At 35.8% G+C, this 13588-nt stretch overlaps 1 protein-coding gene across 4 annotated transcripts in view; it reads left to right on the top strand.

Annotated features, from left to right (window-relative positions):
- rnf121 (ring finger protein 121) overlaps positions 1 to 13588 on the top strand; it is a 38915-nt gene that overhangs the window by 1121 nt on the left and 24206 nt on the right. Inside the window, exons 2-3 of one of the 4 annotated variants that reach the window (XM_048166009.1) lie at positions 8012 to 8049; positions 9876 to 9950. In XM_048166009.1, coding sequence (XP_048021966.1) covers positions 8012 to 8049; positions 9876 to 9950 — 113 coding nt within the window. Of the gene's footprint in view, positions 1 to 8011; positions 8050 to 9640; positions 9780 to 9875; positions 9951 to 13588 lie in introns of those variants that run through there. The other 3 variants (XM_048166007.1, XM_048166006.1, XM_048166010.1) reach the window with 3 other exon arrangements.

Genomic DNA, 13588 nt, shown 5'->3' with positions numbered 1-13588 from the left:
CCTTTATTTTGATTCTGTCCACATCTTCATGTATTATCTGTCTATGCATTACCAACCAACGCATTCTCATGTGGTCTTGAATCTTTATTGTCTTGTCCTCATTCATGCATCATATAAATGAGATTCCTCAGTTTGTTTACATGAGTAAAACATTTAGAGTTCTCTTTCGCGTCTTCTTGCGCTTCAATGTTTAAATTGGCAAGGCTTAAATTAGTTTAGTTAATACAGATAACAATGGCCCGGTTTCACAGACAGGGCTTAGCCTAAGCCAGGATTACACCACCCTCCAAAAGTTTGGAAACACCCCTGGCAAAGTGTGGTTTTGGACAATATCAGCATAAATCCTTATCATTTTTTGGTGCAAATACATTACAGTAACTTGACATTATCATTGAAGACCAGCAATAACCATTTTCATTTTGATTACATAACAATGGCAATATATACATGTCAAAGTCAGACATGCCCCAGCTGTGATGCCTGGTTACTGGTTTAAACTTGGCCCAGGTTTGTAAAAGATTTTTGGGTCAGCACACCTTAATAGCTTCAACAATTGATTGCCAATTAAGTTTAGAAAACAATGAACCAATCAGAACCCAGTTTAGGTCAGATAGCTGCTAATGGTGGATATTTTGATGAATCAAAAATTTAAGTTTTTTCTATGTATAAACTGTTTATGTAATAAAATATGTTTTCGTAGTTTGTGTTGTCCTTTATCAGTGCAAAATTATCACAAATTAAATAGGATTCATGCCAATATTGTCCAAAAACCCCACTTTTCTTGGGCGTTTCCAATCTTTTGGAGGGCAGTGTAGGTCTTAGTTCAATTAGGATATTTAAGTAACTTTTATAAAAGTACACCAGAAAAAAAAAAAAAAAAAAACATTACTGGTGTGCATCTTGAGACAAAACAATGGCACTGACTTATTTTAAGATATGTCAGTGCAAGTTGCTTTGAATGTGTAAATGGGGGAAATGTGTGCTATTCTGGGTGCTATTCCAGAAAGCAGGTTATGTGACATACCTGGGTATGATTAAGAGTAAGTAAGAGGATAACCTCAACTTTCCGTTCCAAAAAAAGAGGAAAATGGCTATGTAAAGTAGCCATAGCAACTTGCTCTCTGAACATAACCTGCTCCGGACAATTATCTACTTTTTTTAACCAAAATATTTTAGATAAATTCCAATCTGGTTTTAGGGCATAGTACTGAGTCTGCCTTGTTGTAAATGACCTTCTGCTATTCAGTAACGCCGGTAATCATGCAACATTAATTCTATTGGATTGCTCACCAGCTTTTGATACCATTGATCTTTTACTCCTGAGCTGCTTAAAACAGTTTGTTGGAATCCAGGGAATGATTCTTAAATGGTTTTCCTTTTACTTGGAGCAAAGATCTTTTAGAGTGAAGATTGGTAAATAAATTCTTCCCCAGTGCCCATTACCTGTGTGGTCCCACAAGGATTCGTTTTGGGTCCAGTTTTGTTATCACACTGTATGCTCAATTTGGGAATGATTTAAAAAAAAAAAAAAAAAACCCACGTGATCTCCTACCATCTATATGCATGCATCACTCAAATTTACTTGCCTTTGAGACTGAATAGCAAGGACTGAAGTGCAATACTCTTTAGGTGTCTGGAGGAAGTAAAAACATGGATGGCCAATAATCTTGTCCAGTTGAACGAGCGGAAAACAGATATTTTTAGTCGTACAGTTTGTAATATGAATGTAAATGATAACTTGGACTCATGGGGTAGTTACCTGCAGGGTCAAGTAAAGTACTTGGGACTAATTTTTGATTCCTCTTTGAAGTTCGATATGCGGATAAATACCATGGTTCGGAACTGCTTTTTTTTTTATCTAAGGGCAATAGTCAAATTAAAATCTATTCTCTTAGCTAGTACTTGAATGTGTAAAATATATTAATATTTACATAGAATATGCAACAAGTAATAATATTGTGGTTGATGAGTAATGATCTTCCAGCACTGTTTCAGCTGTGCGCTCCTATTATATGGTGCACGGTAAATCAAGACCTGTCAATCTGAGCAATCAATCCAATCCAAGCACGCTCCAGCTGTAAAGCCGTATCCGATTGGTCTCTACACAGTGCCCCTATCCACCATACCCGAGATCCAGTTTTTGGTTGAACTTTCAAATGATGTTGAAAACGCTGCATCATGATCGGATCCCTGAAGTCCTATAGCTTTAGCCAAGCAGCATATCATCGATCGGAGCATCCGTAAACTCGACAAAATATATAACATTGTTCTAAAGGTTTTTGGATATTTCAGTCCAAAAATCTTCTATATTTTGCCTATAATATCTGCTAGCACTTTATTTTGATGCTCTCCAACAGACATTCCACTGATTGTAAGTAACTTTGCAACTGCATGTCAACTTATTCTACAGTCTACTAATACTCTGACCCCTGGTATCACAGACAAGGCTTAAGCCTAGTCCCAGACTAAAATGCATGTTTGAGCCGTTTTACCTGTAAGCAACCTGTACTGATACATCATAAATATGTGAGTACCATTGATTTGTCTCAAGATGCACACCAGTAATGTGTTTTTTTTTCTTTTTTTCTTTTTTTTTCTTTTTTTTTTTTCTAGTGAACATTTATAAAAGCTACTTAAATGCCCTAATTGAACTAAGGCCTAATCCTGGTTTAATCTAAGCCCTGTCTGTAAATCCGGGCCTGAGAGTTATTTGACGTGTAGTTGACAAATTACTTATAGTAAGTAGAATGTTTAAAGTAGACCTTTGAAATAAAGTGTAACCACAATTAATAAGATTAAAAAACATAAAACGTGAAGTGTCACAGATAGGGTTGTAATGATAAATCGACTATATATCACGATATTGACACTTACGATTATCATATTGTGCACATTTGCGTAGTGGAGAAAAAAAATGAATCAGACAGAGAATCTCACCGGCGCATAAGCAACTTCTTTCCACTTGACTGCTTAGACTCTTGCTCCACCCACACACATACAGTGGAGAAAATGTCAGGATGTTATTTTTAATCTCTATTCCCCGTCGAAAAAGAAGTTAAAATTTGCAGTATGGAATACTTTGGCACCGGTATTAATATTTTGGCCAATACCAATATATTTGAAAGTAGGGTTGTTCAACGATAATCGTGATTATCGTGTACAAAATAAGAGTCTGTGTTTACGTAATATATGCGTGTTTGTTTTGTGTATAATTATGTATATATAAATAAATATACATGTATACGTTTAAGAAAAACTTATACTTATAAGAAAAAAATTACATTTATTTATATATATATATATATATCTTAAATATATATGTGTGTGTGTATTTATATACATAATACGCAAAACAAACACACATATCATGTAAACACAGACTCTTATTTTGTACACGATAATCACGATTATCATTGAACAGCCCTATTTGGCCAATAAATGTAACTTTTGATATATTTTTTTTATTGTTTTATGATATAATTTTAAAAACAAAAGTCTCAGCATTAAAAGCCATGTCCCAAGCACTTCAACGTAAATCAAACATCACTTTAAATGCAAATGAGCTGCTGCACCCCACCCCCTTTCCAGAAGAGGGCGGTGCTTTAAAAGCTTGTGCTTCAACAACAAAACTGGAGAATCTTACGCAGCGAAAATGTCAGAAATTGACAGTAGCAGCTTTCAGCCTTATGTGTTTGAACTGGAGTTGGACACTAATGGAGAGACTGATTCATTCAGCTCATCGACTAGCATGTACTGTCATGTTAATCTTTTGTGCAAATCCAGCATTGAACTGAACTGACCCTCGTTTGTGAAGCAAAAGGGCCGTAAAATGATTTGTACAAATATTTAACACTTCAACCATCTTTCTTCGGCACATTTCACATATTTTTAGAATCGTGCATTTGGAGAGACTGTTTATGTATAATGGGGATTGTAAAAAAAATATATGGGGGGATTTTTACCATTATAGGCTGGTTGTTGACACACTGTGGGCACACGTGTTCGAACACCTTAAGTGAATTTAGCATAATAGGTCCCCTTTAACTTTTAAAATTAATTTTACACTCTGATGACCAAATTTATTTATCAAAAAAAAAAAAAATTTGTAAGTTTGTAAGTATTGCCTTACAAAGAAATAAAAAAATGTCTAATGAAAACTAATCTTTGGACAACACTTATAAAAGAGAATGCATAAGTGCCATGGATAAATAAAATGGAATAACCATATTGTTGATGATGATGATGATAATACGAGAAATAAAAGGGACAGTTATTATTAATAATGGATCAATGTATTTGAAAAACTAACACTTAAAGTTAATATTACATTTTAAAATAACAGCATTGCTGTTTGAGCTGCGTGCGCTGTAGAGCTGAATGAACACCGGTAAACTGAAACGCTTTGTTAGTGGGTTAATTAACTCAACAAAACCTAAGTGAGATGTGCACTGCACATGTAGCACTTTACTGTGTTTTCCTTTTCAAAGTGATTCCAGTAATATTTCAAGCTATTTAAAACCATCATGTGGAACAGTGCACATCTGAAGAGTCTTAGCTGAAGGAAAAATCCATTATTTATCAGCTTTAATATAATCGGCCTATTTTTTTTTCGATAATGGTAACATCAAAAATGAACATATCTGCTGATACCGATATGGTGACTGATATATTGTGCATCCCTAAAAAATAGCATTTGAATATGTACTATGTTGTTAATTTTAACCTTTTAATATTATAGTAATGTGCTGACAGGGTTCCCTCTTCCCTGTATAGTTTACAGATTTAGTTGAGAGATTTTCCTTAAAGGGGTGGTTATTATGATTTCATCTTTTTAACTTTAGTTAGTGTGTAATGTTGCTGTTGGAGCATAAACAACATCTGCAAAGTTACGACGCTCAAAGTTCAATGCAAAGAGAGATATTTTCTTTTAAAGAATTCTCTAAGGACTACAACAAATGGCTGGTAGGGAATACAACAAGCTTCTTCCCAGGTTGGTGACATCAATAACCCTAAAATTTACATAAACCCCGCCCCCAAGAACAGGCAAAAAAGGGGGTGAGGCCATGTTATTGCAATACAGTAAGTAACACATATAATAGCATATCATAAAAGCAAGATGCCAACATAAGTTATAACCGTAATTAAACTAGACTATACCTGTTCCATCTTCATGCAGCATATATTCTCTGGCTCTGTAGAGATACAGCAGTTACAGCTACAACAGTTTCCACATGAGCGATTTATAGATTATCATGACAGAATATGCTAATCAATGACTTTAAGATATCCCACATCAGCTACATAAATTAAGCAACTAACCATTCAGAAACGTCCTGTTGCATTCTACATGTTGTCACTTCTTCTTGAGTCTTTCCATCATTGTCTGACTTCGGTTTGAACATAAAAAGCTGAATGGTTTCTGACATTTTCAGTGTGTCTTCATGAAGTAATCGACACTGCTAACACGAACTCTTGAAACCCCGCCCTCTGCTTAGAAGCAAGCAGCTTATTTGCATTTAAAGGGACACACACAAAAACTTTTTTTTTTTGCTCACCCTCAAAAAGTGACAAATTTAAAGGATTAGTTCACTTCTGAATGAAAATTTCCTGATAATTTACTCACCCTCCATGTCATCCAAGATGTCCATGTCTTTCTTTCGTCAGTCAAAAAGAAATTAAGGTTTTTGATGAAAACATTCCAGGATTATTCTCCTTATAGTGGACTTAAATGGCCTCCAAACGATTGAAGGTCAAAATTAGTTTCAGTGCAGCTTCAAAGGGCTTTAAACGATACCAGACGAGGAATAAGGGTCTTATCTAGAGAAATGATCGTCATTTTCTTAAAAAAAAAATAAAAAATACAACTGTATATGCTTTATAAACACAAATGATCGTCTTTGCAAGTGCTTCCACTTTCCATATTCTTCAAAAAGCTTACGCTGTATGTCCTACGCCTTCCCTATTCAACTTAGGGAACGAACACGGCGCCAGCTCCGTTTTTTCCGTAAGTAGAATAGGGAAGGCAAGAAAATGACCGATGGTTTTTCTAGATAAGACCCTTATTCCTTGTCTGGTATCGTTTAAAGCCCTTTGAAGCTGCACTGAAACTGTAATTTTGACCTTCAAACGTTTGGGATTCAGTGAAGTCCACTATAAGGAGAATAATCCTGGAATGTTTTCATCAAAAACCTTAATTTCTTTTTGACTGAAGAAAGAAAGACATGAACATCTTGGATGATATGGGGGTGAGTAAATTATCAGGAAAAATATTATTTGAAAGTGGACTAATCCTTTAACATGCTATAAAAAATGATCTGTGGGATATTTTGAGCTAAAACTTCACATACACACTCTGGGCACATCAGAGACTTATTTTACATCTTGTAAAAATGGCATTATACCACCCCTTTAACTAGAATTTACATACTGTATGAGGTATGAGGTTGTCCTTGTAGAAATGCTTAACCATATGTATTGTTAAAGCAAATACATTGAATTTACTTCCTGCCTACTATCTACTGTTCAGATGCTGCTCAGCACTTTGCTCTTGCATTTGTATTTTATCTCCTAATTTTAACTTCAGCAAATCAGCACAGCGTTCAAACTACAACAGCTTGGAACCGACACTAAAATTAGAAACCTTTGAACTGTAATATTACAGCACAAAAGGGGAATTTTTATCTGACCAGCCTCCCACTGCCAGCAGCATACATTCCTGGGACGGGACAACACAGCTGCCTATATTCAGACAAAAATGCCTCCATCTGGTTCAGAATCTGCCTGCACTGACACCATTATATGAGAGCTGGACGATGACTTTACTGTTTTCTCCAGAGCTGCTGTATAGATAAATGAACTAAATTAATATCTAATGTTTTTTTACAGTAGAATTGAATGAATACCAAACTTACTTAAGCTGGACAGTGACATAGTTTTCTTCTAGAGCTGCTGTTCAGCCAAATTATGTTCCCTTTATCACTGTAAAGCTGCTTTGACACAATCTGCATTGTAAAAAGCACTATATAAATAAATGTGACTTGACTACTTGCTGCACAAACTGCCACAGACTTCTACAAAAGATTGCAGTTCTTAAAACAAAGGCCTTGTTTACACCTGGTATTAAGATGTGTTTTGGTCGATGCTAAATACAGGTGTAAACAAGGTCTAAAACACTTTGAGCTTGTCCACATTCGGCCACTTCCAGAGGTAGTCAAACACATTCAAACTTATTGCTTTCGTAGTGTAAAAGCTCATGTGGTTGAATGTGTTTGAACGGCCACAAAAGACCGCCTACTCTCCGCCTACTGTGTAAACATTATGGGAAGTGTGCTAGCTAGACGGGATTTAAACTTTGTTGGCCGAAGTGCCAAGTTTGGTCTGAAGATGAAAAATGTACCAAGCACAATGTTCTCTCACCATTCCTGATTTCTAACGCACTCACAGTGTTGAGCTGGTCTTGTGGCTGTCAGAGCAGAAACTTAAGCTGATGTGCTCCATATGTTTTTCCATCATCTCCGGGCGAGTTCATATGTAAATTGCGCAAGCTTTTTTTGTCCATTAGATTGAAAGATCTGTAAAAAGCCCATACATTTACCCACCCATAGACCCATTTACCCTCCACTCAAAGAAATCAGGACAGAAGTATTTGAAAGTGGACAAAAGAGATGGATTAAAACACCAGGTGTAAACGGATACGTGTCTCCCTCATCTACTTGTGATCCGATCTACCAAAACGCATCTTAATTACAGATGGAAACAGGGTCAAAGTTACTCGCGGTCCTAACAGAACTCACTGTCGAGAAGCACTAGATTCACTGGCGAGGGTCCACATATGCTGGAAGGGCGTCCACGATGAAGCTTTCCCTGTTAGATAAATATATGTGGACGAAGTTTGTGATATGGAAAAAAGTAATTGAATGCATTTTAGCCTAAGGTTACAGTGTAATGTTGATGTGCACTTCTGCTTAAATTTTTCTGTAACTAATTGCTGAAATCACTCATATTTCAACAGATTGATCTGTCCCAGCTCTCACCAGAGGAAAAGTGGAGGTCTGTACCTTTCTTTATTATTATTTCAAATATATGTATTCACACACACTCTCATAAATATATATAGTTTCTGCAATTAAATTTATATATATTTCTTTTACATAATACAGTACAGTCCAAAAGTTTGGAACCACTAAGATTTTTAATGTTTTTAAAAGAGTTTCGTCTGCTCACCAAGGCTACATTTATTTAATTAAAAATACAGTAAAAAACAGTAATATTGTGAAATATTATTACAATTTAAAATAACTGTTTTCTATTTGAATATATTTCACAAAGTAATTTATTCCTGTGATGGCAAAGCTGAATTTTCAGCATCATTACTCCAGTCTTCAGTGTCACATGATCCTTCAGAAATCATTCTAATATGCTGATCTGCTGCTCAAGAAACATTTAATGTGTACAATTGTACAAAATATTTGTGTACAATATTTTTTTTCAGGATTATTTGATGAATAGAAAGTTCAAAAGAACAGTGTTTATCTGAAATCTAATCTTTTATAACATTATAAATGTCTTTACTGCCACTTTTGATTGATTTAATGCATCCTTGCTGAATAAAAGTATTCATTTCTTTTTTCAAAAAAAATAAATAAATAAATAAAAATCTTACTGACCCCAAACTTTTGAACGGTAGTGTATAATGCTACAGAAGCTTTGTATTTCAGATAAATGCTGTTCTTTTGAACTTTCTATTCATCAAGGAATCCTGAAAAAAAAGTACACAACTGTTTTCAACATTGAAAATAATCATAAATGTTTATTGAGCAGCAAATCAGCATATTAGAATGATTTCTGAAGGATCATGTGACACTGAAGACTGGAGTAACGATGCTGAAAATTCAGCATTGCATCACAGGAATAAATTACTTTGTCAAATATATTTAAATAGTACACAGTTATTTTAAATTGTAATAATATTTCACAATATTACTGCTTTTTACTGTATTTTTAATTAATTAAATGTAGCATTGGTGAGCAGACGAAACTTCTTTTAAAAACATTAAAAATCTTAGTGGTTCCAAACTTTTGGACTGTACTGTATGTATTAAAGGTAGGCACGGTGGCTCAGTGGGGTAGCAAGAAAGGTCTCTGGTTTGAGTCGCGTCTCAGCCAGGAAGCCTTTCTGTGTGGAGATTGCATGTTCTCCCCACAGGGTTCCCATGCCTCTTGAAAGTACTTGAATTTCAGACATTTTGGGACATTCAAGGACTGGAAAGTATGTGATAAGATACATAGGTGCTTGAATTAAACATGAACCAGGGTTAATACAAGGTGCTTAAAGTTCTTGAAATACTTGAATTTGACTTTTTGAAGAGGTACTTGAAAAGTGCTTGAATTGTTGAAAGACAATATATATAAAATTAGTGTTTAATATTTTCAAGAAACACACATGCAGTCTTTTCACACTGTAGTCCGTCTGATGTAGATATACAGTAGAGCCATTTCACATGGCTATAAGCTTGATAGAGCTCATATACAGTATTTCTAAGTATATGATACAGCTTTGATTCTTCAGGTCAGACATATTCTTGGGTGGAGGGTGGATCAATTTCAGTGAGGGGGCTGAAACTTAACAGCTTGTTCGTCAGAGGCAACAACAAAAATGGAGAATCTCACGCAGCCAAAATGTCAGAAATTGTTAGTAGCGGTGTTCAGCCTTATTTGTTCAAAACTGAGTCTGACACAGATGGAGAGAATCAGGAAGAACATTACAACATTTCTGAATGGTTAGTTGATGAATTTATGTAGTTGTTGTGGAGTTAACTTTATTTAACTTATCGATTAGCATGTTCCATCATGATCATCTATAAATTGTTGTATAGGTGCTCATTTGGGAACTGTAGTAGGATGCCTACAGTGCCACAGAATATACTGTATGCTGCATGGAGATAGAACAGGTATCATTTTGTTTAATTACGGTTATAATTTATATAATCATCTTTAGTCACATTGGCTGTACAGCATGTTAACAAGCACAATTCAGAAACGCGATTTGGGAACATTCATAAAAAATAAAAAGTGCAATGCTTGTTCAGGATTAGAAGTTTGAGCGCAAACCGTTTGTATCGACCCATCTTTCAGAATCAACCTTTGTGCATATCCAGCGTTGAACTGACCCACGTATGAGTAAAATGATCTGCACAAACATATGAATTTATCTAATTTCTTTGGCACATTTCCTTCATAAATGAAATTCATCCACTGTGTCCTCGGAGGCTCAGATGTCAGGAGTCTATGGAGATTCATTGATATGCTAATGGCTGGGATGCTAATGGAAAATGCGTCAGCAGTCATGAGCGGGGCATGCAGTGTCTGAAAATACGCTTTTCCAGATTTCCCCCTACTGTGACGTCACTATGGAGGGAAATTTGTAACAGCGTATTTTTTAAACACAGCTTCAGATTTATGGGGATTATATTAAAAAAAAGGAGTGGGTGGATTTTTACGATTATAGGCTGGTTGTTTATACACTGTGGACACACATCAGTGTTCAAACACCATGTAAAAGTGAATTTTGCATAATAGGTCTCCTTTAGTAAAAGTTAAGTTCTAACTCAGTCTATAATATTAATAATATTTATATTTTAATAATAAATAATATTTGAAAGGGATCTATTATGCCCCCTTTCATAAGATGTAATATAAGTCTCTGGTGTCCCCAGAATGTGTCTGTGAAGTTTAAGCTCAAAATACCCCACAGATCATTCCATGTTGTAATTGGGTGGAAGCTAAACATGCTGTTTTCATGTGTGTATCTTTAAAGGGGTCATGAACTGCATTTTTTTTTTTTTTTTTTTTATAATGTCTCCTAAGGTGCACTTAGCCATCTGATTTGAACGCTCTGGAAGGGGCGTGTCTGCTGTGAGACTTCAATGTAAATGCCCACTGCTATGATTGGCTAACGTCTTTGCATATGAAATAAGTATTACATGTGGAATTCTTTCAGAAACTTTTACTGCCTTTTTACTATTACAGCTGTCGAGATTAACTAATCTTGAAAATTGTTGATTTATAGCATTACATTTAGATCTACTCCCGTCGCGTTAAAGTTGCAGCGACGAGCATTGTAGCCAATGTCATCATTGTAACTTGATTTCTGCACTCTCACGAATGCTTTCATCATAACTAACAGTGCAAACACAATGTAAATAAGATATTCATTATAAACTCACGCTGTTTGATTGACAGCTCTGGCGATTATAATGGGAGCATTCTTTGATATATATAAATCAGAATTTAAATAACATGATTGTCATAAAATAATTTTCATGCTTCTAAGAGAAACAACGTGAAGTTGACCATTTAGTCACTGGCTTGATTTGTTGACGCGTAAACGGGAATAAACGATTTTGAGACGAAGATCTGACTGAACATGAATCATTATATATTAGAATCACTGATCACAGACTAGACATTAGATTTAAAGGGTTAGTTCACCCAAAAATTATGTCATTAATGACTCACCCTCATGTCGTTCCAAACCCGTAAGACCTCCGTTCATCTTCGGAACACAGTTTAAGATATTTTAGATTTAGTCCGAGAGCTTTCTGTCCCTCCATTGAAAATGTATGTACGGTAGACTGTCCATGTCCAGAAAGGTAATAAAAACATCCATCAGTGACATCAGAGGGTCAGTTAGAATTTGTTGAAGCATCGAAAATACATTTTGGTCCAAAAATAACAAATCTACGACTTTATTCAGCGTTGTATTCTCTTCCGGAATCCTTTCCATTGAATTGATTCCATTGAATTGATTCCATTGAATTGATTCCATTGAATTGATTCCATTGAATCCTTTCATCTGTCGGCGTTGGTAATGCACTTTTAGGTCGCCGTTTTTTTTTTTTTGGCGATTATGACATCTGCGACATTTTGAAGCATCGAAAATACATTTTGGTCCAAAAATAACAAAAACTACGACTTTATTCAGCGTTGTATTCTCTTCCAGGTCTGTTGTCAATCCGCATTCACGACGACTCTTCTTCTTCTTTCCTGTTTTATGGCGATTGGCATCCAGCTTATTGGTGCATTACCGCCCCCTTCTGCTCCAGAGTGTGGTTCACGACTCCGCAGTGACGCTGCTGACGTAAGACGCTGCTGACGTGTTATCTGGTGCGCCCGAGCTTCGTTTACAGTCTGAGGGAGACGCACGCTGTATTCAAGCTATTCTACATTGTTTGTATTTTGGTATTGCTATATTTTTTAAAATGGTGCGTAAGTATGCATGTCGCGGATGTCCTAATCGCCACAGTGACGTAAAAGTGCATTACCAACGCCGACAGATGAAAGGATTCAATGGAATCAATTAAATGGAAAGGATTCCGGAAGAGAAGACAATGCTGAATAAAGTCATAGTTTTTGTTATTTTTGGACCAAAATGTATTTTCGATGCTTAAAAAAATTCTAACTAACCCACTGATGTCACATGGACTTTGATGATGTTTTTATTACCTTTCTGGACATGGACAGTATACCGTACATACATTTTCAATGAAGGGACAGAAAGCTCTCGGACTAAATCTAAAATATCTTAAACTGTGTTCCGAAGATGAACGGAGGTCTTACGGGTTTGGAACGACATGAGGGTGAGCCATTAATGACATCATTTTCATTTTTTGGGTGAACTAACCCTTTAACACAGTTACTTAATTGTGGCTTTATTCTCTGGTCCATATCTTGCAGCAAGAGTCTGTTTGCCAAGCCTGCACTGAAATTGATTTACCAAAAGAATGCACAGTTAAATGTACAGAACAAACATATAATGCTCTGCTGAGACATTCGCAGAGTTTAAATAAATAACCACTTTCCTAGCATTAGGATCCTTTGGAAAGTAATGTTATTTTTAGTCCAGTCCGTGATCTTGTATCTCTCTTCTCTCCTTCTCATCTCACTAATGCCCCAGTGGGTGGGGCTAAAGAGGCAATGATGTCAAAGTAGGTGTTGATCTGATCCTGCAGAAGCAGACTTTTATCGCACTATTACGTCGTAATGTGACAAAATCCGAAACGAGTCGTCTTCGGAGCTTGGTTTCAGAAAAATATGTTTTTGAACTAACAAGGAGTTTTGAATTCTGAAACTTACAGGATGTTTTTATTGTACAAACTTCTTACTTGTCAAAAGATCAGGGAAAATTTGATTTCTCAATTCATGACCTCTTTAAATGCAAATGAGCTGCTGCTCCTCACCCCGCTTTCCAGAAGAGGGTGGAGCATTTACAGCTCGTACCTCAGATAATCCAGCAACAACAAACAAAACACCTTTTTTTTTTTTTTTTTTTTTTTTTTTTTTTATCATTTGTATCATAGTTATGCTTGTGACATTGCAGTTCTTCATCATCATAAAAGTTTATTGTTTGCAAGCATTTTGAAGCCATATCAGTTTACTGATATGTGGTTTTCTGACCACACACATCTGAAACATGCGCACAGAAAGCCATCTGTCATACGGCGCCTGATGCATGAGCACTAAACAAAGTTCTCTTCCACGTCTTATCGAGCTTAAAGGTGCAGTATGTAATATTGACAGCTAGTGGTTG

This window comes from Megalobrama amblycephala, linkage group LG18 (genome assembly GCF_018812025.1).
Source record: "Megalobrama amblycephala isolate DHTTF-2021 linkage group LG18, ASM1881202v1, whole genome shotgun sequence".
Classification (NCBI taxonomy): domain Eukaryota; kingdom Metazoa; phylum Chordata; class Actinopteri; order Cypriniformes; family Xenocyprididae; genus Megalobrama; species Megalobrama amblycephala.
This window is presented reverse-complemented; position numbering and strand designations above follow the sequence as displayed.